The following is a 27,408-nucleotide window of genomic DNA, read 5'->3' as shown; positions in this document are numbered from 1 at the left end:
ATCGCGGCATTTACCTTCTATATATAGCTAATTGTGGTTTAAGCTCCGCTGATTGGTTGTCTCTGAATTATGTAGATAAGAGATTTATATCTATTTTTAGACACTCTTTGAACTGCGGTTCAAACTCTTGAGCTCGGGTTTAAGGATTTAATGTGCAAACGGCACTTTGAACTCGGGTTCAAAGTCTCTTAACTCTATAGTTAACTGTTAAATAATTAATGTGCGTTCCGCGCGTCTTTACCCCAGTTTAAGACTTTGAACCGCAGTTTAAGACTTTGAAAAATAGGTTAAGACTTTTAGGTGTTTGGTTGTCTCTGCACATTAATTATTAACCAATTAACCAAATAACGCCCGTCGTTTCGTCATGTGATATTGTTTTGTTCCTGGCGCATTTCTATCAAGATGGCGGCGGATGAAGTTAGTGAATTATTACGTACGTTTGAAACAGCATTCCAAGATATAGAAAGAAAACTTCAAAGTGGTTTTGCAGACAACGCAGACTTCGTCAAAAGTGTGAGGTTATTGCAGCAAATAAGGTTATATTTATATATTTTGTGATCCTTTTATGGTATAAATCTGATAGAAATATCCCTAACCGAAATACAGTCGATTCGGATTGGTGTACAGTTTGTCAATCAGCTCTGGAAAATCAGCAGTTCCGATTAATTTGTATTTAATTTTCCATAATGCCCCAATAAAAACAAAATGATGAGTGTCTAAAGTATACATAAGTTAAAGGAATAAAGTAACAACGTTTTAGTAAGAAAGCTTTTGTATTATGCTTACAGGTGGGATAAATGGAGCAAAAAGTTAACCAGAACTGACTGAATGAGTTATGTTTTGAAATGCGCATATGAAAATAGAAGGCTTTATTATTTTCAAATACAAAAATTGCTGATTGAAAACAAATGCCATGCCATGATAATGTTTTGAAATACTAATTCTATAAGTTGAATGATTTTAAATAATTTTCCGAAAAGGTGAACTTCAATTGGCTATTTTTGACAAAAAACTGCATATGCCGTCTGGCCTAACCTGTTATCATACAAAATAAATTTTACCCTTTATATTTACATCATCTCACTTTGACACTAAATCCCGAAAGAAATTATTGTGGACTGGACTTGTGATTTAACGTTTTTTGCCAGGTTATTCTAAACTGGTTGACTGACTGTACAGTCAAGTTACCATTACCGGATCATTACCCATAGCGGTTCAAGACCATGCGTATCGCGATAAATAGTTGACATTTTTAACCAGGTTTTCCGAAGGAAAAAACTGGTTATTAGATTGGCGAATGCGGGCGGGCTGGCGGGCTGGCTGGCGGGCTGGCGGAACAAGCTTGTCCGGGCCATAACTATGTCGTTCATTGTCAGATTTTAAAATCATTTGGCACATTTGTTCACCATCATTGGACGGTGTGTCGCGCGAAATAATTACGTCTATATCTCCAAGGTCAAGGTCACACTTTGAGTTCAAAGGTCAAAAATGGCCATAAATGAGCTTGTCCGAGCCATAACTATGTCGTTCATTGTCAGATTTTAAAATCATTTGGCACATTTGTTCACCATCATTGGACGGTGTGTCGCGCGAAATAATTACGTCGATATCTCCAAGGTCAAGGTCACACTTTGAGTTCAAAGGTAAAAAATAGCCATAAATGAGCTTGTCTGGGCTATAACTATGTCATTCATTATGATATTTTAAAATCATTTGGCACATTTGTTCACCATCATGGGACGGTGTGTTGCACAAAAGAATCACGTCAATATCTCCAATGTCAAGGTCGCCACGACTAAAAATAGATTTATTTTAAAACAAACTTACAAAGGGTGTTAATTTTGTTTGTTCATTTAAAAAGTTCAGTTTGAGTTGTCTCCCTTTATCAGATTTTTTTTCACAATGAAAACCTGGTTTTGTGACAATTTTGTCCCTTGTTAGATGATATTTTGCACACAGCATCTTCAAACCCGTTTTGTAAACACATTGATTGAGTCGTAATCGGACCTATTCATTGTCAAACATTTTGGTATGTTTTGGCGACATGTATATACGACATTGTTGACTTCCGTCTCGTTTCCAAATAGAGGTTTAACATTATTCACGGCCACATTCTAAAACTCTGTTGGAAAGTAAAGAGTTTACGCATTAATTTAAAGGCCATTTAGTAGTCTTTCTCCCTGCAAAAGTCCGTTCCAGTTTTGATTTGTGTTTAAGATTTTGCAACACCTTAAATGAAAGGAAGAATTAGGGCAATAACGGATCAAGCGTGATAATATGCGTATTGATAATATAACATATTAAAATATATGCACATCTTGTTGATTCTTTAAATAAATGATCTCACTCGTAATGTTTTATTTATGTTCCATGTTCAATACCAATGATTAGATATGATTAAAACAATTAACATGGTTTATAAGATGCCCATCTTTTCGATCTATTTAGGTTTTTCAACAGATAATTCACACAAAAACACCATGCGAAACATGTATATACAAGATCACGTATAGAAAACAATACAAAAAATAATGAATATTATTTATAACTGGCAATGTAACTTGGTCATTGTAAACAACACAGTTCATGTTTCGACAATTAAAATAGCATGTTAGATGCCCCCGGAGTGGTTTCGATCACGTGATCCGTTATGGCTACAACTGATCCGTTAATGTATGAATTATGCGGCAAAAAAGGGTATCACAAATACATTTTGCCTGTGATTAAAAATAAAACTATGTGCTGAATCAGTAAGGAAAGTAATATTTAATCAAACTGGTGAAAAAGAAGTCTCAAAACATTTATTGCTTTTCATCAGAACAACTTTATTACGCTACTGATGCGGTAATGGTAACTTGACTGTATAACGGATAGCTAAGCCTAATTGCTTCGAGTCTCATTGCAACGTATGCATAATGCATTCAGTAATTAAATCATTAAACCTCGAAAGACAAATGTCTTTCTTATTGAAACATGCCAGCGGTTTTACATTTCTAACAAATATTATTTGTTTACAGCGCGAATGTCATGGTACACTGATTCAGCCATTACAGGATCGCTTATTTCTGCGTTTAATAAGACCTAAACGCAAAGTGTAACGGAAAGACAGACGGGCAGTGCAATCACTAAATGCCCACTTTCGGGGGCATACAAAAAGACATTTGTCCGAAATGGATGAACATGAACTACATAGTATTATAGTATATATACTAGCCAGTTTTAACATAATAATAAGGTATTTAACGGGTACCGGCAAATGTAACCTCTGCTATTACGTTTAAAGATCGTACGTTACTGCAGTGTTCGAAATATCATGAAAACAAGCAATCACGTTTGATCACAATTGGGATATAAAATACTTGCGTAAAATAAATAAAAAGTATAGATTTATGGTATCATTAAATGCTAGATTGTTGTCACTAATTATCACTTGTAAACAGATTTCAATATACAAGTACATCCAAAGACAGTTCAATTTGTAAAATATGCAGGGTTTTTTCATATATACGCGCGGAAACCCCTTGTTCAGGACCGTGAAACCGGCATTATTATTTATTGACCTTTTTGCCATTCCATAAAGCGTACTCTTTATTTAAGTGTATGCTTTATTGAATGGCAAAAAGGTCAATAAATGGTAGGTGATTACGATCGAAAAAGACACGTTAAGATGTAGACTTTGTACAAAAGTGTATTTCGTTATTTATCTCCACAAAAAAGGCCGATTTATTCCTAGTTTACAAATGTGGTTTACCTACTATTAAACAATCGCTCCTTATCTAGGTATTTATGTAATGATTCATTTTATAGTTTGTTAATTTCATTGACTACAACTTTGTATTACACTTAGGTCTACCTTGAGGTTGTTGTACATAGTATAATTATGTTACAAATATAGTATTTTCTGTAAACAGTATTTGAGTGTGTCCAAGAGTATTATATAGCTGAGATCACTCAAATACTGTCAAATTCTTGCTTTAACTTATATTCTTATAGGCCCGTTTCATCAAACATCGTACGACAAATTTAGAATACGATACAAATTTCAAAGAAACATTATTTTAACAGACCGAAGCATATTTTTGCTTATTTCTAGTAAAATCATTATTTCATCATTTTCTTACCGATGGCTTATATCTTGCGGAGCTATTTATCAACAGCTTGTATATTTTTTTGTTTTTAAATTTAAGTTATAAATTAAGATTGTCGTACGATCTTTGATGAAACGGTCCATAAAAATATAAATTAAAGCAATAGTGAAAGAGAATGTGGGAAAATGTAGCTAGAAATGGTTTTGAACATGCATAATTGTGTCGTGTTCTGAGAAAACTGGGCATAATGCTTATGCGTAAAGTAACACTTTCCACCTTATCTGGATTTTCGCTAAGAAGAGCCATCATTTAAACGAAACATTCCATAAAAGCGGAAGTTGTCGTCCCTGATCAGCCTGTGCGGACTGAACAGGCTAATCTGGGATGACAATTTACGCACCAGCATTATGTCCAGTTTTCTCAGAACGCGAGACAATAATGTTTATGATTCATTTTATAGTTTGTTTATTTAATTAACTACAAATTTGTATTACATTATGTCTACCTTGAGGTTGTTGTACATAGTATAATTATGTTACAAATATAGTATTTTCTGTTAACGAACAAATACTTTTGTATCGAATACTGTGCATTAATATTGTTTTCTACCAAATGTTTTCTTATAGGGATCACTTGTCCGTCGTCTGTCTCGTTAAAATGTATTAATAGCATTAGTTTGAAACTTTATACATTAATAGACCTCATTGAGTGGGAGTGCGTCGATAAAGAACTCTTGGCATCCCGCTTTGTTAAATTATTTATAATTAATGCATAACCATTATTCTTGTATTAGTTAAGTTAAATTGTCATAATAAAATGTTGTCATGTCATTTTTCCATTTTTCTTTTTTGTGTAACGTTTTGTAAATCAAGCTTTTATTTGTTGTTATTATTATTATTATTTCAGTACACTCCACGCGTTTTCCCCAATTTCCCTCCATACTCCGCGGGTTTCGACCTGGAGGGAGATTAAGAAAATCCCGCTATACGCGGCGTTTGCATGATTTTGGACGCGGCGGTTAACGATCGGCAAAACTGATAAGCCGACGCGGCGGCCCTCGGCGTTGGCAACGCGGGGGAAACTCCGCGTTTTACGAGATAACGATCAATTTAAGGTAGCGCACCTCTAATGATTTCCCGCGATTTCTTCGAAGGTTGAAGAGCCTACTATTAGGTGCCGTAGCCTAGTGGTTAAGGCGATAGACTAGAAATCTTTTGGGATATTCCGTTCAACGAATGCATAAGGAATGGTTTTAATTGTCGGAACAAAGTCAATTCTCTGCTCGCTAATAGATTGATTTTCTCTTTGTTTGTAGGTTATTCCATTGATTGCTAAAAGGTGGTAACTATTGAGTTGATAATTGCATTTAATATTCATAGTTGTATTCTTGTTGCGTCGACATTCTAAACAATGTTTACCAGTAATTATGGACCAAATCGGCAGAGTGACATTCACACATGTTAATCCCTTTTGTCAAAACACCGCAGACAGCAGTCTACACAATAGGTCAGTAGACAAGCTTTGCGTGTTTTCATAACGTCAAACACTTAAAATCCAGTAACGCCCAGATGTCTTCTTTAATCAGTTTACTATACAATCAGTGTTTAAATAATTACTCTACTAAAATACCGTAACGATAAAGATTCGGCGTGTTCGATTTGAAATTATTTTAGAGGAAATATCAACTTATTCGCGATATAATTTCGTTAATAAATACCAAAGAAACTTTTAACCGAAATCAACAAAATTCAATGTTCTCTGCACTACAAAGTTTGTATAAAAAAAATCAATACACGCACGCTTTGCAGGAGTATACATTGTACCTTGACCTTGTACATTGCAGCATAACTTTCGCGCGCTTTTGTCGGGAAATATACATGACTGTATATTGGAGGCATTTGTAAACGTCGTGTTAACAATTAAAAATCGTAGTGTGTTTCGGATTACGAATTATTATTCTCATTTGGAAATTTTATGGAACATTTATTCTTGTGTCATATGTGTTATGATTTAAATATTAATTTGTCAAATGTATTATATTAGACTAATTCATATTGTTGACGTACCTGTGAATTAAAAAACATAATTTTTGTACGTAATAATTTTCTATACAATTATCTTTTTTATACATGTACTACAGTATTTAAACAATTTATTATAACAATGTTTTTATTTTTTGGCATGCCCAGTAGCACACTGCTAACGCGGCGTTGCGCGGCGATCACTGATAAGAACGGAAGGTATCTGCATTTACCGACTAGCCTAAAGTATACACGCCGCGGGAATTAGTGAACGCGGCGTAACGCCGAGCGTTTTATCGAGTTCACCTCGCTCTTCCAACGCCGCGTGAACACTCGCTAGCAGAAAAAACCCCGCGGAGGGAGCGCGTTTTTTGGGGAAAACGCGCGGAGTGTACTGTAATACGGATGTTTTAGTCCGGTCTGTTTTCAAATCGTTACAATGGTATAGTGGTATAGGAGAGGTTGAACATATGATTTTGATTAATAAAGGATTTATATTATTAAACTAGTGTTTTTTTCTTATTCTCTGTACAAAGATTGATTATATGAAGATTTGCTACAGTGCATATTTATCAATGTATGTGGTTCCGTAAATAAATCGGAACTATCCACTTCCGGGTTAAGAAATTGAGATACTTTAGCGATTACATCCATAAATTTGGTAATAAAACGACAACATGAATTAACAACATACCTAATATCACCTTTTCTTCCCATGCAATGCAGTGTCAACGGCTTAAAAGCAGGATCTCAACTGCTTGAATTTGCGGTGGTAAAATGTTAACCTGCATTAACTAGTGGGCTGGGTTTATCTACCAGTGATTTGCTGCTAACATTTAGAGTGTTTATAAATAGAAACACGTGTTTGAGCAGACAGCATACTTGGTATAGTATAGAATCTGTATTTACATGTAAACTTGATTTGAGTCATTCGCTAGCTATTGGCTGAGAGAAGTTCATAACCTTTCAAGTGGGCGGTGCTTAGCATTTACAGGGAAATTTGAATTTCAAGCAGACAACAAAAACTTTTTTCTATATTAAAGTCAATAACTATATAACTTACAATCACCAAATTACACATACATATTTTTTGTATACCAAAGTATATGTATGCCAAATTTCATTGGAAAATATTAAATAAAAACTGCAATATTATGAAGAAATCATTTTTGTTTTCTGCTGTTAACACACCAGTGTACAGCTGAATAGTAGACATTTTGTGAGTTTGGGGACCTTTTATACTGCTTCTCCGGTGTTTTAACTCGTTGATAATTGAGAAATGTTATTCGACGAGATTGTTTTTTACCAATCATCGTCCCATGTCATTTTCAAGGTCAACCGGTGTTTTGTGAACACTCGCTCCGCATAAAACCCATTGAAATAAGTTATATTACACTTCATTTGGGTTAATCGTCACCTTTACTTGATAGGACATTCGCATGGTGTGTCAAAACTGTCATTTTAGTATTTTTACTGTATATATTCAACAGTTAGATAATAAATGTACATTCCGCGCTTGTTAACCCCAGTTTAAGACTTTGAACCGCAGTTTACACTCTTGAACTCGGGTTTAAGGAATTAATGTGCAAACGGCACTTTGAACTCGGGTTCAAAATTTCTTAACTATATAATTAACTGTTAAATAGTATTGTGCATTCCGCACCTCTTAACCGTAGTTTAAGACTTTGAACCGCAGTTTAAAGTCTCTTAACCCTATAGTTAAGAGAGGGCCAATGAAATCGCGGCATTTACCTTCTATATATAGCTAATTGTGGTTTAAGCTTCGCTAATTGGTCGTCGCAGATAACCGATTTGTATCTATTTTTAGACACACTTTGAACTGCGGTTCAAACTCTTGAACTCGGGTTTAAGGATTTAATGTGCAAACGGCACTTTGAACCCGGGTTCAAAGTCTCTTAACTATACAGTTAACTGTTAAACCGTGGTTTAAGGAATTAATGTGCATTTCGCTTGCCATACACATGTTTCAGTATGTCGGACGAAAAAAGTGCTTGAATTTGGATTTTTTTCCCTTGAAAAGTGCTTAAAAAGTGCTTGAATTTCATTCAAGAAAATCTGTATGAACCCTGTCTAAACCACAAACTCATCCATATGGTACCCTTAAAGCAAGAAATAATTGATTTGTATTGACTAAGGTTTTGTTTTGTAGCTGTATCCGCCATATTGGAAAATTGACCCAATATAGGTCAGGTCACATTACACCAATATTTTGTACGACTTGTTATGTGTTGGAGCCAAATAGTCGATAACGAGGTGGTATTCGATACAGAATACACTGTTTCAAATTTAAACATAACAACGTCAGCGAGAAAAGTGTGTTGAAACATCGTCGTGTTTTTATGGGATGCATGCAAAGGATAACATCCGTAGGTTTCCATTCAGGTTTATTTAACATGGTTATGAAGTTTAATCATTATTTTCCTCAATTTGTCTCGAACGCCGTCTGTAACTCTGTTTAGTGAAGCGCACGGATTCCGTGCGCTGAACTGCACCCATGTGTATGAAGGAGTGAATATGGACTCCCAGAGCTGCCATAGCAAAAAATTATCAAAGGTTCTGGGAGTCCGTTTATATGGACTAGTTTCAGAGGGTGCTTGACGTTTCGTGCCACTGATATTTGTGTAGGAGGGCATTAGACGTATCGTCCCACTGATAATATATAGGCGGATAGGTGTGAATAATATCGTATATAAGGTGTGAATCTTAACAGGAAACTTTCGCACCTTTGATTGTAACATCAGTTCAATGTTAAAACAAAATTGTTTTATTTCATAGCTGTTTAAACGTCAATTTACATGCTTAACATAAAACATTAACAAAAAATTACATAAAACATTTTCAATACATTGACATTACCGTATCAAAAGTGAATGCATACATACATTTAAACAATATCTACATGTAGATTGATTACATAAATATATTGAAGCATTTGCAATAAATTGACATTAACAATATCAGAAGTGAATGCATACATACATTTTTAAATGTTTTATTACACATATACAAAAGTACACAAAAATATAAACAAAAATACAACAGCATACTATCCTATCATATACATACACAAATCAATATACAATGTATTGCATTTCAGAAGTCATCATCGTGTATTTTGTCCGTGGTTGTGCTCGGTCCCAGCCTGATAATATGTTGAGCTGCAACGATTCGATCTTATTCATCTAAAATCGAATAGAAATGCTTCGATTCGATTACAATACCAAACCTACCAAATTCGATTCGATTCTTCAACATATATACATACATATACAAAGATACGTTAAGCGCGCTGTATTCTGACTTTTGATACAGGAAGGTGTAGGTTTTATCTTTACCTGTAATTACGACGCGCGCTATTATAATAAGCAATGGTTGCTTATTACTTTAGTCATCCAATCAATAAGCCCATTACGGTCTACTTTCGGAAAAAGCGTCAAAATGGCTGAACAAGTTGTTGCCGACAAATTAAAATTATCAGATGCTCCTAAGAAGCTTAAATCAAAAGTGTGGCAGTATTTTGGGTTTCGGGATGGTAGCCCTACCAATAAAGCAAAGTGTAAACTGTGCTTCACGGATGTGGCGTACGCTAAGTCCGGCCCAACCACTAATCTAATGCAATATGTCAAACGCAAACATAACGTTGATTTAGCAAGACTAAGAGGTCGCACAAGTGCAACTACTCAAGTCGCCAGTCAGAAAAGTAGTTCTATTTCTGTTGGAGTTTTGTTAAGTTTATTAGAGAATGTGATTTGTCCTACAGGTAACAGGTGATGCTGTCATGGCACAATGGTAGACATGCTTATAGCGGTTTTGGGTAAATGTATAATAGTGATAGTACTAATATTCAACTGATTCCAGATACGTTCTTATGATTATTTATTTATTTTTTATATTACTGTGTAATCAACACAATCTTCTAGTCAGAAGTTTTTATATTAAAATTGAGTCCTAATTTGCTATTCTTTTTTATGTGTTTTATTGAAATCACATTTGAACAGTTAATTTTGAGGCATAAGAGTGAATATATGATAAAACTAGGTTTGAAGATGAATCGACTCGAAAAAATAGGTATCGGAGTGTCTTACATCGAAATCGATTCGAATCGAGCTGTTGGTGAATCGTTGCAGCTCTAATGATATGGCTGCACGCTCTCAGCGGTTGAGTAGTTGTCATGTCATCGTCTTCGTACTTCTCCCAGATCTCGAAGAGTCGCACGTGCACTTCTTTGAATATTTTCTGGTGTGCCCGAGTCAGGGCGTGTTCCGACACTAGGCGGATTGTTAAATCCACTGTTTCTGCCTCACGGCGCAACAGGGGGACGAGCATGTAAAACCCTAGGTCCACCCAACGACGCCATAAAGTAGTCATCGAACTGTCTGACGTTGGCATAGCACTTTGTCGTTTTGTTTCAGACACTGCATGTCCAGTATGTGCGCCCGCCATCACTACGCTACAAACAAACAAACAAATTATTAATGATTATTAATATGAAAAATTGATTTTGATATTGCTATTATTATTCTCAATTACAATAGTAAAACGAGTTATATTGTTGTTCTCAATTAATAATTAATTATTAACAAAAAATTACAGTTGCTTATTTTTACATACCTTGGCGATGTAGGAGGGAGTCAGTAATTAATTGTTTGCTTATTACTTAAAGGCACATACTGCTAATTGATAGTTTGTGAGTCGATAGTAAAGCATAAGCTTTTCCTAAAGGTAAAATACCAACTTAATTTTAAATTGTATTATTGTTCATTCATGTTATATTATTATTTATGTATCAATCGAGTTTTATAAAATATTCTGGAATGAGATAAAAACACATCTAATTAATTCACTTTACTATTCATTTAACAACGAAAACTTAACTACGCTACAAAAACAAGGTATTATATCACTTATTCCAAAACCTGGAAAAAACTTAGAATCCTTATCAAACTGGCGCCCGATAAGTTTACTAAACAATGATTATAAAATTGCAACTAAAAGTATAGCAAACAGAATAAAAAAAATATTACCATCAATCATTTCAAAATCTCTATCTGGTTTAAATCATAAAAGGACGTTACATTGGTGAAAACGTTCGTCTTATCCAAGAATGCATAAACTATGTCAACAATTCAAATAATCCTGGTCTAATATTCTTTGCAGACTTTGGAAAGGCATACGATTCGCTTGATCATTCATTTATGTTCTCTTGCTTAGAAAATATGAACTTTGGTGAAAGTCTCATTCAATGGGTCAAACTATTTTATACCGATATTAACAGTATAATCATTAACAATGGCTTCTTTACAAACAGTTTTAACATCAAACGAGGGGTTCGACAAGGATGTCCACTCTCATCATCGCTGTAATAATTTATTATTTGCATCGAGTATCTATCACATCAAATCCAATCAAATAAACACATAAAAGGCATATCACTAGAACCTGACGAAGAAATCAAACAATCCCTATTTGCTGACGATGCAACTTATTTTTTAAACGACAATTACGATTCTTTCCATAACCTAATAGAGTCGCTAACCCTTTACGGAATGACATCGGGTCTTAAACTAAACAAATGTAAATGTACTGTGCTACGAGTAGGTAAATTAAAACAAAGTAATGTTCAATATAAAAAAGAAATGAAATTTAATTGGACATCCGATGAAGCCACAACGTTAGGCATTACTTTCAAAAATAATGAAAAGGATACAGTTCTTAAAAACATACTACCTAAATTACAGAATTTTAAAAACTGCTTAAAACCATGGCATCATCGTAAACTTACACTTATCGGAAAAAACACAGTATTGAAAATGTTTGCACTTCCTAAATTAATATATGTATTAACAGTTCTCCCAAATCCACCAAACGATGTTATTAACGATATAAAATCAGCAATACGAGTATTTAATTTCATATGGGACGGTAAGCCTGATAAAATAAAAAGAACTCAGTTAATTCAATCTGTAGAAAATGGAGGTATCCAATTAACAAACATTGACTCATTCTTGAATGCAATCAAATGCAGCTGGGTTAAAAGATACCTAGATAATACCAATACGAGTAAATGGAAATTATTCTACCAGAAAATCCTTAAAAAATATGGTGACTCCTTACTCTTTGAATGTAACATCAGCAATACTATCTTACATAAAATTGCAAACGAAAACATATTTCTGTCTGATGTTCTATCAGCGTGGAGTGATGTCACTCATAACTTAGAAACCCAAACCAGCAGTAAAACAATTTTATGGAACAATAAAGACATAACTTCAAACAATAAGATGGTTTTCTATAAAGATTGGTTTGAACGAAGCATTAAATATGTCGACCAATTATATGACTACAGAATTAAGGATTTCTACTCTTTTGATAATATATGCTACATATACGGAATACCTTCAAATAATTTTCTGAAGTACTACACACTAATCAAAAGCATACCCATACATATTAAATCTATACAAATAATACACCATGTACTCAAACAACATTTGTAGAAAACATACTTGGAAGAAAAAACAAAACAAATAAAATATTTTACACACTACAAATTAAAAACCCTACAGTAAACTCCAAAATCCAAAATAAATGGCAAGTCCTTTTTGGAGAAAATGAACTTAATTGGAAGCACATATTTACCATGCCATATAAAGCAACCATTGAAAGCACACTGAGAAATTTTCAATATAAATACACTCATAGAATTATACATAGCTACAAATAAATATCTCTTTAAATGCAAATTATCTAACTCAAATCTGTGCGACTTCTGCAGTGAAAACATTGAAACTATAGAACATCTTTTTTGGGAGTGCAAACACATCCAGCCTATTTTGAATCAATTAATATCTTTTCTTGAAAAACAGCAACTAAACGTTAAACTATCTTTCTTAAATGTAAGTTTCGGAATTAACTCATTGAAATCAATAGACCGTAATAATATTGTGAATTTTATGGTTATATTGATGAAATATTTTATCTTAAACATGAAGTACAAAAAACAAGTACCAAATTTTAATTGTTTTGTCCATAGTCTTAAACTAAAAATCCAGATTGAGAAAGAAATAGCCCTCTGTAATGACTGAGAAAGAAATAGCCCTCTGTAATGACACATTACAAATCTTTGAACAAAAATGGAATCGGATTAAATTCTCATAATGTTTTGTCCACTTTTATACATTTCACTCTAATGTTAGTTTATCTTTCTAAAATAGTTTTGTTTTTGTTTTTTAAACATGAAGTACAAAAAACAAGTACCAAATTTTAATTGTTTTGTCCATAGTCTTAAACTAAAAATCCAGATTGAGAAAGAAATAGCCCTCAGTAATGACACATTACATATCTTGAACAAAAATGGAATCGGATTAAATTCTCATAATGTTTTGTCCACTTTTATACATTTCACTCTAATGTTAGTTTATCTTTCTAAAATAGTTTTGTTTATTTTTTTATTAATTTTTTTTTCAATCTGACAAGATCATTGTGAATATACAACAAAACACACACGTCCAGTATGCTTTCTTCCGACTTTATACAACTCATCATTTTTCATAACTATTCCTCTGTTGTTCTTTTCTTTTCTCTCTAAAAAAATATATATATTAGCATATCTTGTATAACATGTCTGAACTTTATTGCTTTGTACAATCACTATGTTGTATGATCATATACATGTTTACATTGTATGTATGATATTGAATAATAAAAAAAAAATTATTTATGTAAAAAGTTCATACAAATGAAGCATAAATGGTAACAGCTCTTCATGTTTTATATTTATTAAACATAATGAACTATGCACAAATGTTATTATACTAACATTAAATCATTTTATTTTATTTTTTACAAACACACATGATGCTTAAAAAATAACAACACTTTATGTTTTGTTTTGTATGTATTAAACATAATGAACTATTTACAAATATTTGTATACTAACAATAAATCATTTTATTTTTTGTTATCTATAATTATAATTGTCAACATTGTTGTAATTTTCTACATTAATACCAATATCATTCACACCTATACGGCATTATTCACACCTATCAGCCTATATATTATCAGTGGGACGAAACATCTTCCTCTTTTCAACACAAATATCAGTGGCACGAAATGGTATTGGCACGAAACGTCCATAAACCGTTTCAGATCAACAGGAGTTCCGAATCAGTAGCGTTATTTACTTGTCTTTACGAAAAAATACATTCAATTTTGAAGTGAAGCATATATAATCATAAAGTCCATCCATTCTCGGTAACATCGAGCCATTTAACACGGTCTTCGAGCACAAATTGATGTTCTGCGACCCATTAATTTTGTAACAGGGTGAATTAATTTACCTATGCACCGCTTACGCCAAATCGAGGCCAGACACTTTTGAGGACCACCAAAACTTAAATGTACGTTGGGTATCACATATTTTGCTTTAAATTAGAATTCATACGCTATATTACTTAAGATGATCATAATGTTAAATACTGTTAGAAGTTATAAGAAAAAGATCAGATTGCCTTTTTAGCTCACCTGAGCGATAGCTCGAGGTGAGCTATTGTGATCACTCAGCGTCCGGCATCCGTCCGTCCGTATACAAATTTGTAAACATCTTCTTCTACTAAACCATTGAGCCAATTTCAACTTAATTTCATGTGGAGCATCCCTAGGTCATGGGACAAAAGAATTGTTAAAAAAAATTTGATCACATAACCAAGATGGCCGCCATGACCATATATGGTAAAAACCTTAAAAAATCTTCTTGTCAGAATCCGCTCATCAGATTTTCAAAAAATTTCACAGGGATGACCTTTGAGGGCTCCCCTGAAAAAGTTGTTCAAAGAAATTTGATTCGTCAAAAAACATGGCCGCAGGAGCTCGTTGAACTTTGCATGTTTATTCGTTTTTGCCTATTTTGTGAAAACTTTCAAAAATCTTCCACATTTTTTGTCCGATCCTTTCCAAATTTGCACAGTGTCTTTATATCAATGAGGACACAAACCCTACAAAAAATGAGCATTATTGGTCCATGAAGTACAGAATTACCTCCCCTTGAATTGAGAAAATGGTGTTTATGCAATAAAGTCCAAATTTTTCATCCAATTCTTTTCAAACTTGTAAGGATTTAGCATGGTTCAAACAAGGGAAACAACAACAGTTTATGCATGTTCTTTTTATTACAGATTTTCCTCCCTTTAATTCATTCAAAATCTCATTTTAGAGCAGAGATTCCAAATCTGACCTGTAAATGAGCCCCATATTTACTGCTGGTGCTATGTTACCTTTTCCCATTTGATCATTCTTAAGTATTGGTCTTGTAATGCTGCTACTGCTACTGCTACTACTACTACTACTACTACTACTACTACTACTACTACTTCTACTACTACTACTACTACTACTACTTTTACTACTACTACCACTACTACTACTACTACTACTACTACTACTACTACTACTACTACTAGTACTACTACTACTAGTACTACTACTACCACCACCACCACCACCACCACCACGTCTACTATTACTACTTCTACTATTACTGCCACTACTACTACTACTTTTACCACTACTACTACTACTACTACTACTACTACTACCACTACTACTACTACTACTACTACTACTTCTACTACTACTACTACTTCTACTACTACTTCTACTACTACTACTACTACTACTTCTACTACTACTATTACTACTACTACTACTACTACAACTACTATTACTACTACTACTACTACTACTACTACTACTACTACTACTACTACTACTAATACTACTACACCACCACCACCACCACCATTCACAGTGACAAAAAACGTATTCACACAATGGCTGCTACTACAACTTATAGCCCATATAGGGGGGCATGCATGTTTTACAAACAGCCCTTGTTTCTATGGGATTTTAACCACAACTGTTCATGTTTATCTCCGACACATATTTTTAGGTCACCTGTCATGAAGTGACACAGTGAGCTTATGTGATCGTGTGATGTCCGGCGTCCGTTGTGCGTGCCTGCGTGTGTCCGTGCGTCCGTCCGTCAACAATTTGTTTGTGTAGACAGTAGAGGTCACAGTTTGCATCCAATCTTGATGAAATTTGGTCAAAATGTTTATCTTGATGAAATCCGGTTTGGGATTGTATTTGGGTCATCTGGGGTCAAAAACAAGGTCACTAGGTCAAATAATAGAACAACCTTCTGTAGACAATAGAGGTCACAGTTTTCATCCAATCTTTATGAAATTTGGTCAGAATGTTTATCTTGATGAAATCTGGGTTGGGATTTTATTTGGGTCATCTGGGGTCAAAAACTAGGTCACTAGGTCAAATAATAGAAAAACCTTGTGTAGACATTAGAGATCACAGTTTTCATCCAACCTTTATGAAATTTGGTCAGAATTCTTGATGAAATCTGGGTGGGATTGTATTTGGGTCATCTGGGGTAAAAATCTAGGGCAAATAAATAGAAAAACCTTGTGTTGACAATAGAGGTCACAGTTTTCATCCAATATTTATGAACTGTGGTCAGAATGATTATCTTGATGAAATCTGGATTGGGATTGTATTTGGGTCATCTAGAGTCAGGAACTAGGTCACTAGGTCAAATCATAGAAAAACATTGTGTAGACAATAGAGGTCATAGTTTTCATCTGATCTTAATGAGTCAGGTGAACGATTCAGGGCCATCATGGCCCTCTTGTTATTCTTATATATAAAGGCAGGTTATCCGAATCATAGAAGCAAAAAAACACTGGGAACATCACAAACAAATTGAATGTATCAAATCTATGAGAAATGTTTTGTTATAATGATATTTTAGTTCCTGACTAGCCTGTCGAATGACCAAACCTACAAATCTGGCAATCTTCATTTCAACATCACTGAACATGCAACACCTTCAAAACCTGTATAACCAGTTTATTCAATCACAAAACAATAATAAATACATTTTTCTTTTCCTTTACTTCTTAAAATTGCTTAACTAGCTGATATGCAAGCTATTTGAAAGTTAAACATAATTTTGAATCGGTCCCCATCATTGGTAATAGTTTACGTCATGTGATCTGGAATACCTGTCCTTGATTCGAAACTAGTGTTCTGAGTGGACTAGAAAATTCAATGTTTACATATTGATGAATAGAATTATTCCAACTTTTGAAACTTGTGTAGGATAGCGGACATAAATCCGCTTCCAAAGAGGTATACCATTAGCAAATTGGTGTAAATTAGGATTCGTAAACGGCGTTTGTTTAATTAGTGATCTGGAACTCCTGTCCTGATTGTAAAATCATTCAATGCAAGGGTTTTACTTAGTTGCAATAATCCAACTCCCCGCTATTGACCCTCCGAAGTTGCAACTGTTTGCGGCATAATTCACATTAAGTCTCCCGCCCGAAATCTGGGCGGTACTTTAATCAGTAATATTAGCAACATAAACTATTTTTGGCATAAATAAACAAAAACAGATCATAGTGTTTTTCCCAGGAGGGCAGAGGGGCATGGCGCATTACTTTCAAAAACGGCATTTTAATGTGTAGTTTAGGCAAAAAAGGGCAAAAACGTTCTGTCAAAAATTGGTTTTGGGAGAAACATGTAATCACATCAGAGGCCGTTGTGGAAAAAACATAAAACTATATACAAGCACATTTAATGGTAATAGATGTATTTAACTTACTTTGATTTACATGTATATCTATGTTAGCGTTTCTGATCACCAAAATCGCCAAAGGGGTTGAATCTTTCAGCTGGTGATTAAAGTTTAAAATGTGAATGAAAATGGCGATTGCAAAAAACCCTGATATTTCTCTATAAGTATATAATATTCCCTACTTTTAAAGAGAATTCGGTACTGATTTCCACATGTAATCGCCATAAAAGCTCCAGGTGGTAATAGATAGTCCACTGATAAGAGATAACCGGATGCCCGTATCATATATTCAAGCCACATAACACAGTCATGTATGCTAACAGATGCATCATTGGAAATTTTCGGGTAAATTTCCAGTCGCCAAACTGTGATATTTAACGTCCAATCGGTTACGAGAATGTTTATGGAGGCGGAGTTATATAGCGATTATTATTTTTGATTGACGTCGGTCACAGAGTAAGCGTTTTTCGCAGGTTTATTAACAATGAATCACAGTTGTAGCATTAATACCTGATAGAAAACCTGTAAATAAAGCAGTACATTAAAGGCGGTTTCGGGCATCATCATCACACCTATTTACAGTACTGTAAACAATCAATAATTATGAGAAGTTAATTGCAATTGGTGAGCAGTGTAAAATTACTTACGGCGAGTAAGTTGTGAAAAACAAAACCCGTTAATAATTTGATGCGGTAACAAATTGAATCCAGTGCATGTATATTTTATCATGTCTATTTGTAGAACTGATTTACACCGTTTTTCTACAGCCACTTGATAATAACTATTCACTATGCATTAATATCGGTATGCCATGTAAAACCCGTGTTATAAGAAAGAGCGCGAAATTATTGCTGTCGTCTGCAATGCCAAGTTCTACGCATGCAAAGCATGCTTTTTAAAAACAGACGATGTGTAACTAAATATAGCCTAGCCGTTCACTACATGCAGTATTTAAGACTTACAAATTTACCGGTACGTTTGAATGAATTATATATTGCAACTATGGAAAAATATGTCAATTCAAGAATACATTGCAGTAAATGTATTTTTCAAGAATCAAGAAGCACCAGACTACGGCAAAAATTATTGGGAGAAGGGTGGGGTGGCCAATAGGAGTTACGCAAGACCCACCCAATCAAAGACCGGGGCATATCTGAAAGTTCTAACATTGTATACCGTTTATGCCAGTGCATGAAAATAAATATAAATGAAAAATAAAAAAAACATGAAATTACAGTATTTGATTTCAGGTAACAAATAATTTATTTAAATGTGACTTCATTGATAATTTAATACAGTCATTGTTGATACCTATAGATTCATGATAATGATTATGTCGTTCATTGAGCAAATAAGGTTATAATGTGGGTCGTCATCGTAGTGCTGAAATTTGGCTACTAATTTTTTTTCATTAGCGCCAACCTAGATTTATATTAATATATTCACCTTGCAATGTCCATTTAAGTTCCATGCTGTTTCAGTAAACTGTATAGCACGACAAACATAATAAAGCAATATATGCATATGCATTTGATTCGATACAGATCCGCTAGCATATTATAAATATAAATGAAAACATGTTTGTCTTATCCAATTTTCTTACGATAATCTTGTCAGATGTTTTAACTTTGCAAGTAAACTGAACTCTAACAATTTGCAAACACTCGTTTCCGTGAAAATTTGAAATACCGGTACATCCACTGAGTAGATTACTATAACTATGTTGTTAATATCTAAAACGTTTTTATGCATCGTTGATTATTACAGGCATTTCATGAATCCCTTGGAAGTGTATGATCTCCAACGTTAATTTGATAGTAATTTGCCATTTTTGCAGAGAGTCACAATTTAATTCTTTATAGTCCGCCATCTTGTTAAAATGATGTAAGCAACAGGTGCGCATAGCAACGTGAAATCGTATTAAATGTCCGCCTTATACAAGATTTGCATTTTGTTTAATTATATATATATATAAGTTCATGTTACAGTAATTGTTTTAATAATTAATTATCTTAAAGACGACATTAAAAAACGATAAAGATATAACTTTTTTTATTTAATTACGCGTAAAATATAAGTTTTGATATAACTGAATTGTGCATGAAATGCTCAATTTCCACCAGGATAACATCGAGGTTTTCATCATAAGTCTCCGAAGTAACTGTCCAAGATTTTATCGTGGAGGAAATACACATTACAGATGGATTAGTGTGCTTGGCATAACAAAGCCAATGAAATTATTGATTGATATTGACACGGAGTTATTCACGCACGACTAATTCACAACCGCGCGAATCTTCGCTGCCTAAGGGCCATAATCGGGTAATAGTCGGCTCAGAAGTTTGGTTAAAAGGCAATTAAGGTGTTATAAATAAGGGTGCACGGCGGGAAACAGTGGGTGCTCATGAACGGGCAGGCCGGTGGCCTTTGGAAAGGGCAGCGTGGCGCTAAATGGCTTTGAAAAGGGGCAGAGTGGCGTTACAAAAAAGGGCATGGCATGGCGCCGCGCCACGCTAAAACAGCCTGGATAAAACACTACATATATATATCACTTATGCGCAAATTAAAACCACTTACGTGATGTGGTGTGCTCCCTTAATAATGATATTAATCCAAAGTTTCAAACATGTCAACGGTCAATGAAAATGCTTAAGTTTTTGCAATTGAAAAAAACAAGTATTCCAAATTTGAAAGTACACTACCGGAATCCTTCGCGTGATAGATCTCGTGTCTCGTCAACCAATCATAATACACTGACTTTCTACAGATCTTCCAAAAGATAGATTGAATCATCAATTCCAAACTAAGGCTTTCGGTTTAATAACTGTTTTGTAAATGTAATATTAAAATCACTTTAAATTCTCAATTTAAAGCATTTGTTTGCCAAAAAAACAAGAAATTTCTTACCCAAGTTATCTCAAAAGAAAGCGATTTTTCCCAATCAAACCGTAACTCCGCCAAGGACGGTCCCAATCCCACGTTGATAAAGGAGGAGGGTTGGGCGTGGGGCTAGCAACGACAACAAGGGAACAAGCGACACGCGGCACCGGGAGTGAAGCAGACCAGGCAACTGGACTTATGAAGGATGGGGATCAAAGCCACAAGGACGTCCCTTCCCCGATAGCGGAACTCATGATGCTAAAGCGATGGATCAGAGTTGGATGTTGGAACGTGCGAACACTCTACCAGACTGGAAAGCTAGCGCAAGTGGTGAGTGAGCTGAACCGATACAACCTGACCCTTATGGAAGTAACAGAAGCAAGATGGACTGGCTCTGGCAAGCAGAAGGTGAGTTCCGGAGAAGTCATCATCTGGTCAGGAAGAACTGACAACGACCACTGGGAAGGAGTTGCCTTTATCATCAGCAAGAGCAAGGCCAACACCGTGCTACAGTGGAAACCTGTGAACCAGTGCCTGCTGTACGTCAGGATGAACTCCAAGTACGGCAAGCTGTCTGTTGTTGTGGGCTACGCACCAATAGACAATGCGGAAGAAGAGGACAAGGATGCATTCACGACGCCCTTCAAAGTGTTTTACTTTTAGAGGACATTCCCCAACACGACGTGCTGATGTTGCTTGGCGACTTCAATGCTAAGGTTGGCTTCAACAAAAAAGACAGAGAGAGGTCCATGGGACGACATGGAATGGGTGTGATCACCGACAACAGGGAGAGACTAATCATCTTTTGTCAACAGAACGACTTGGTCATAGGAGGCACCCTTTTTGTGCACAAGGAGATCCACAAACTAACATGCACATCACCAGACAGCAGGACCCAGAACCAGATCGACCACATCATCATCAATGGTCGGTTGAGGCACTCTCTGCAGGACGTGTGTGTGATGTGAAATGCGGACATCAGCAGCAACCATAGTCTTCTGGTGGCCAAGGTGACTTTGAAGCTCAGGAAAGCCAAGATGGGAGACATCAAGAACCAACGCTATGATGTCGTCAAGTTGAAAGACCCAAAAGTGAAAGAAGAGTTTAGGTTAACCCTCAGGAATAGATTAAGTATTTTGGAAGATGAGGCAGCACTGACCATTGAAGGCTTCAACAGAGTAATGAAAGAGACAGGAGAGGAAGTTCTGGGCTTCAGAAATAGCAAGAAGACAGAATGGATCTCCGAAGAAACGTGGTCTCGTATAGAAGAAAGAAGACAGATAAAAAAAAACTGTAAGACAACAAATCCCTAAGACTTAAGCAAAGAATTTCAAAGGAATATAGCGAGAAAGACAAGGTGGTGAAGACATCAGCCAGAAGAGACAAGAAGAGGTACATAGAGAGGCTGGCAAAGGAGGCGGAGACAGCAGCCGAGCACAATGACATGAAGACAGTGTACCAGAACACCAGGAAGCTGACTACGGCCAGCACCATGACCTTCCTGTGAGAGCTGAAGACGGAACTCATGTCACTGTGGAAGAGGAGAAGCTGAAGAGATGGAAGCAACACTTTGAGTCCATCCTAAACCGCCCAGACCCACCAACCCTAGCCGACATTCCTGAAGCTGAAGAGGACCTTGACATCAACCTCAGCAACATCACTGTAACGGAAGTCAATGAAGCCATCCATAAGCTGAAGAATGGGAAGGCGCCTGGCGACAATGGAGTGTGCCCTGAGATGCTGAAAGCAGAAGACACAGTGACGCCGCAGCTTCTTTGCCAGATTCTTCAAAAGATTTGGGACAGGGAAGAAGTGCCAAGCAAATGGAAGACCGGCACCATCGTCAAACTGCCCAAGAAAGGAGACCTGGGAAACTGTAACAACTGGCGAGGCATCACTTTACTATCTCTCACCAGTAAGATCTTCAGCCGCATCATCCTCCAAAGCATCACAACAGCAGTGCACGGTATCCTTCGCCAGGAACAGGCTGGCTTCAGGAAAGGCAAGTCCTGCATCGACCACATCTACGTCCTTAGGCAGATCCTTGAGCAGTCCCATGAATGGAATGGATCCCTCTATGTGGTTTTTGTGGACTTTGAGAAGGCCTTCGACAGCCTACACAGAGACTCCCTCTGGAAGATTCTGCGACATTATGGCATCCCTCAGAAACTTGTCAACGTCATCAGGTCCCTGTACGAAAACTTTGAGTGCAGAGTCATCCACAACAACCAGCTCACTGAACCATTCAAGGTGGAAACTGGAGTGAAGCAAGGATGTATCCTCTCGCCGCTCCTCTTTTCAATGGCAATTGACTGGATCACAAGTGTTAATCACAAGATTATTATTGTACATTGATAATTGCATTTATTTCAATATAATTATAATTTTCCGACACATTAATTTCTGTCTCTTAATTTTGGGACACTTGTAATTTTTGAATATTTTTCTTATCTAAATTTTCTGACACAAAAAAAATAATTATTTTTCAGTGTCCGAAAACTTAGACTTTATTATGTATTATTATGAGAAAATAATCTCATATAGTAAGAAATATGTCATGACAATTTATTATTGACCTAAAGTCAATTTTCACACTGAACAAATAATATTAAGAAACTAGAAATGGCGCGGCAGAGGCCGACACGTATCACCACGCCACATGGTTGACCCAGGGGGCACCGCAGGGTTGGTAATTGGGCCCTGCATAGTTGAGATTGACCGTATTGTCATAAGAGATGTTCATTATCAATTGGAAGTAAATCAGTGTAGAAATGAAGTTATGGTAAAAGGCAATTTTTGGTGGGCGTGGCCTATGTGGGCGGGCATGCCCCAGGGTTGGTAATGGGGCCATGCATAGTTGAGATTGACCGTATTGTCATAAGAGATGTTCAGTATCAATTTGAAGTAAATCGGTGTAGAAACGGAGAAGTTTTAGTAAAAGGCAATTTTGGGTGGGCGTGGCCTATGTGGGGGGGATGCCCCGGGGTTTGTAATTGGGCCATGCATAGTTGAGATTGACCGTATTGTCATAAGAGTTGTTCAGTATCAATTTGAAGAAAATCTGTGTAGAAATGAAGTTAAAGCAAAAGGCAATTTTGGGGTGGCGTGGTCTATGTGGGTGGGGTCGCCCCAGGGTTGGTAATGGGGCCATGCATAGTTGAGATTGACCGTATTGTCATAAGAGATGTTCAGTATCAATTTGAAGTAAATGGGTGGTAGAAATGAAGAAGTTAATGTAAAATAACATAAAAAAATGAGTGAAAATGTTTGACCCGGCCCCACCCAACCCCCATAACTTTTGACCCAGGGGTCAGATCAAAATTCCAAATAGTGCAGGGTTGCACATATGGTCAAAGCTACCATGTGTGTAAGTTTCAAGGTTCTAGTGCTTATAGTGTAGTAGGAGATAGTGGCCAGGACGGACGGACAGACAGACAGACGGACAACCGGACAGACAGCAGAGATAACCACAATATCCCCACGCTTTTCAAAAAGCGTGGGGATAAATATAACTAATTTAATGTCCAGTATGAAATTAATTTGTTTTTACAATATGGTAAATCCCCTTGTCTCATTTCAGATGGCAGGATTCAGGATAACGGACACTGCTGGTATAGACTATGGGCTGCTGTCATCGATTGTGTACAACTGTGTGCAGGTAATTGAATATACATAGCAACGTCTACTAGTTCATTGCGATCATATTGAAAGTTAAACAGAATACCAAACGTTGCCAACTGATGCTAAAATATCCTGTAGTAATGCAAATAAAACACATAATTATGTTAACTCTCCTATTTCAGTATTTGTTTAGTGTTTGTTTTTTGTCCCCTTACAGAAAAGGCAGCATGTAAAAGCTGTACACCTTAACAGATGTCCATCCGAAAATTGCAGTCTCACCAATAATTTCGCAATATATTTATTGATTTTAAAGGGACTGTCAACCACGACGACAAAGAAAAGAAAAGTTGTAAAATAACATATTTTTTACAATTATTAGTTAATATTGATTAAAATATCACGATTGGTATATAACATTACTTGAACAAAGTTGTTGTGTTTTCATATTTTCAGTATATTCGGTAATGAATTTTACTGGGTATGTCTACCAGGTAACTACCAGTTAACTATAAATAACGCCAGTAGATTGATCATCGTCGTCACGTGGTTAACCCAGGAATGCAAATCGTGCATGCGTAGTGAATTGTATATATTTTATATATAAAATGATAATTCTACTTGTGTTATTTATAGTGTGTATATCGTTATGTCACCTATTTTAGCGATGTACTTTCGATTTCACATCGCGAAATTGTATTACCAAATATACTAAAAACATGAACTTTTTTCAAGTAATGTAATATACCATTCGTGATATTTAATCAATATTAACTAATGATTGTAAAAAATATGGTATTTCAGAACTTTTATTTTTACGTAATTCGTGGTTGACAGTCCCTTTAAAATGCCCTGGCACTTATCTCTCTACCTCAAAGGTCAAGGTCACTAAATATGAGGTCAAAGGTCAGACGACAGCTTGTCTGGACTGTTACATGGTAATTTATCATTCAATTGTTAATTAACTGATCACAAATGACCACTAACAGCAGATGGCTTGTGGGCGTGTATCACCATCTCCCTGCCTCAAAGGTCAAGGTCACACTGAGTGTTTGGGGTTCCATGCCCTATGAGTTAACATCACTTTATTTTATATCGCTCTTATCAAAAATAGGCTACATTTTCTCAAAAATTGCTTGTAATTCATGCAGTTTTCCCCAGAAATGTAGCTTACCTCATGGAAGGACCTCCAGGAACTTTGGAGAAATAGTCCTTCAATTTTATAAAAATGTGGCTTGATGATATCTGCTCTCTTACAATTACTAAACCAGTGTTCATCTTATTGTCACCGAACAGTCTTGAAATGTTAATAAGCACACAATCGAGGCCGATTTATTGCCAGCTGAATCCCACTAGTCACGTGAAGAATTTATGAAGTATTCTACTTCTGTGGTAGTGTGGGGCTGTTCTTTGCTAGTCAGAAAAAATGTAAATAATTGATTCATGTTGTGAATAAATCTGAACTATAAGTTATGAAATCACACAAACACAAACATAAGTCTTTCATTCCCACTTTTACTTGAAATGTGTTAACTTATAACAGAACTAAGAGTATTAAACCATCTGGAAGTATTTGAAGAGCATGAACCTTTTATCATGTGACTGTGTTAACTCTGTGAAAATTTTTATTGTGAAGCATTTTACTAAAGAAATTTGATACTATGATATGCTTGGAAAACTGAAGGGCTCTATTTTCACTCCTCACTGAATTTTTAGAAGCATCTGTTTAACTATGTGTCTGACTGTAAACAGCTTTATAGATTATGTTTGACCCATGTGGGTAAATACAAATGTAGGTAAAAATGCCAGAGGTAAAAATGCCAGAGGTAAAAATGCCAGATGTAAAGTGGTAAAAATGCCATAGGTAAAAATGCCATAGGTAAAAATGCCAGATGTTGTATAGTAAAATAGAGTTTTGAGCAATATTCTTAAGGATATTGAGTATTGTAGGGGTTGAGTGAATGTTTAAAATCCGCAATTAAGAAAAAAAGTGCAGATAAATATGTACAAAATTTCAGTTGTGGGGGGAGGGGGGGGGATTTACTCTGTAATAAATCTATATATTATCGGCTCTAAGTTAAAATGCTTTAATTAGCTATACGTATCAATACATGCCTCATTTAATAATTAATGTAAACATAATCACCATCAAAACCCTGCTTGTTTGTCACATTGTTTTAATAATTTATTGTCCTCAAAAATCAAAAGATTCCATTACATCAATAAAAATAGCTTTTAAAAGGAATTTAACAAGTGTTATTTAATGACCGATTCATCAAAGAAACAAAAAATCCCAACCAATAAACAGAACGAATAAAGCACAATAACAAAATTATAGTCTAAATTTATTAGTGAGACAAGTAGAATAAAACTAACATGTTCAATAAGAAATGTTTCTGTACAATACTCAATATCCTTAAAAAATATTGCTCAAAACTCTATTTTACTTTTTTAACATCTGGCATTTTTACCTATGGCATTTTTACCACTTAACATCTGGCATTTTTACCTCTGGTATTTTTACCTATGGCATTTTTACCTCTGGCATTTTTACCGCACACCGGGTAAATACCCCCACTTTTCACAGCATGGGGTTAAATGGTCAAATTTTGCTTTGCTTGAAGGGTAATTTGCTAAAAGTAAAACAAGAATATAGCCGGGGTACAGACACGTTACTTTAATCATGATAAACGCAATAAACCATTAATTCTGTGTATTCCTTCATAGTAGTAGGTTTCTTAAGGTGTGTGTTTTTTTTTTTTTTAACTTGTTATGTTGGTAGATTTTACATTTAAGACGAACTTTGTCCTTATCATCCACCACCGTGAGCCAAGGAAAACTTTTTTTCCAACTTTCAACCGTTGTTTTTAAGTGCTTTAGTGTGTCCTTTTTTATTTGAAAACAGAGGAAATTAAATTATTCAGTATTGGCAGTACAATGTCATTACTCGATACAACTTTTGCCTATAAAAAAAAATCAATTTTACTTTGATAAGTAATTTGTTTTGGCTTCGAAGAAGCCATTCTGACCTCTTCGTGTAATTTAATTAACACATAGGCGCTTGACTGTCTGTTACAAAAATCAAACTAAATTTACCATGCGTCTAGATGATACAGAGTATACATACGG

The 27,408-nt window shown here is 35.4% G+C and overlaps 1 protein-coding gene across 1 annotated transcript in view; it reads left to right on the top strand.

The window, feature by feature from the left end:
* Positions 1–27,408, top strand: part of LOC127876724 (protein fem-1 homolog C-like) — a 68,379-nt gene that overhangs the window by 10,908 nt on the left and 30,063 nt on the right. Inside the window, exon 2 of the mRNA XM_052422153.1 lies at positions 24,242–24,319. Within this exon, the coding sequence (XP_052278113.1) occupies positions 24,242–24,319 (78 nt within the window). The remainder of the gene's footprint in view (positions 1–24,241; positions 24,320–27,408) is intronic.

The sequence above is a fragment of the Dreissena polymorpha genome, chromosome 4, assembly GCF_020536995.1.
Source record: "Dreissena polymorpha isolate Duluth1 chromosome 4, UMN_Dpol_1.0, whole genome shotgun sequence".
Taxonomy (NCBI): Eukaryota; Metazoa; Mollusca; class Bivalvia; order Myida; family Dreissenidae; genus Dreissena; species Dreissena polymorpha.
Note: the sequence above shows the minus strand (reverse complement) of the source record. Positions and strands in the feature narration are given on the sequence as shown.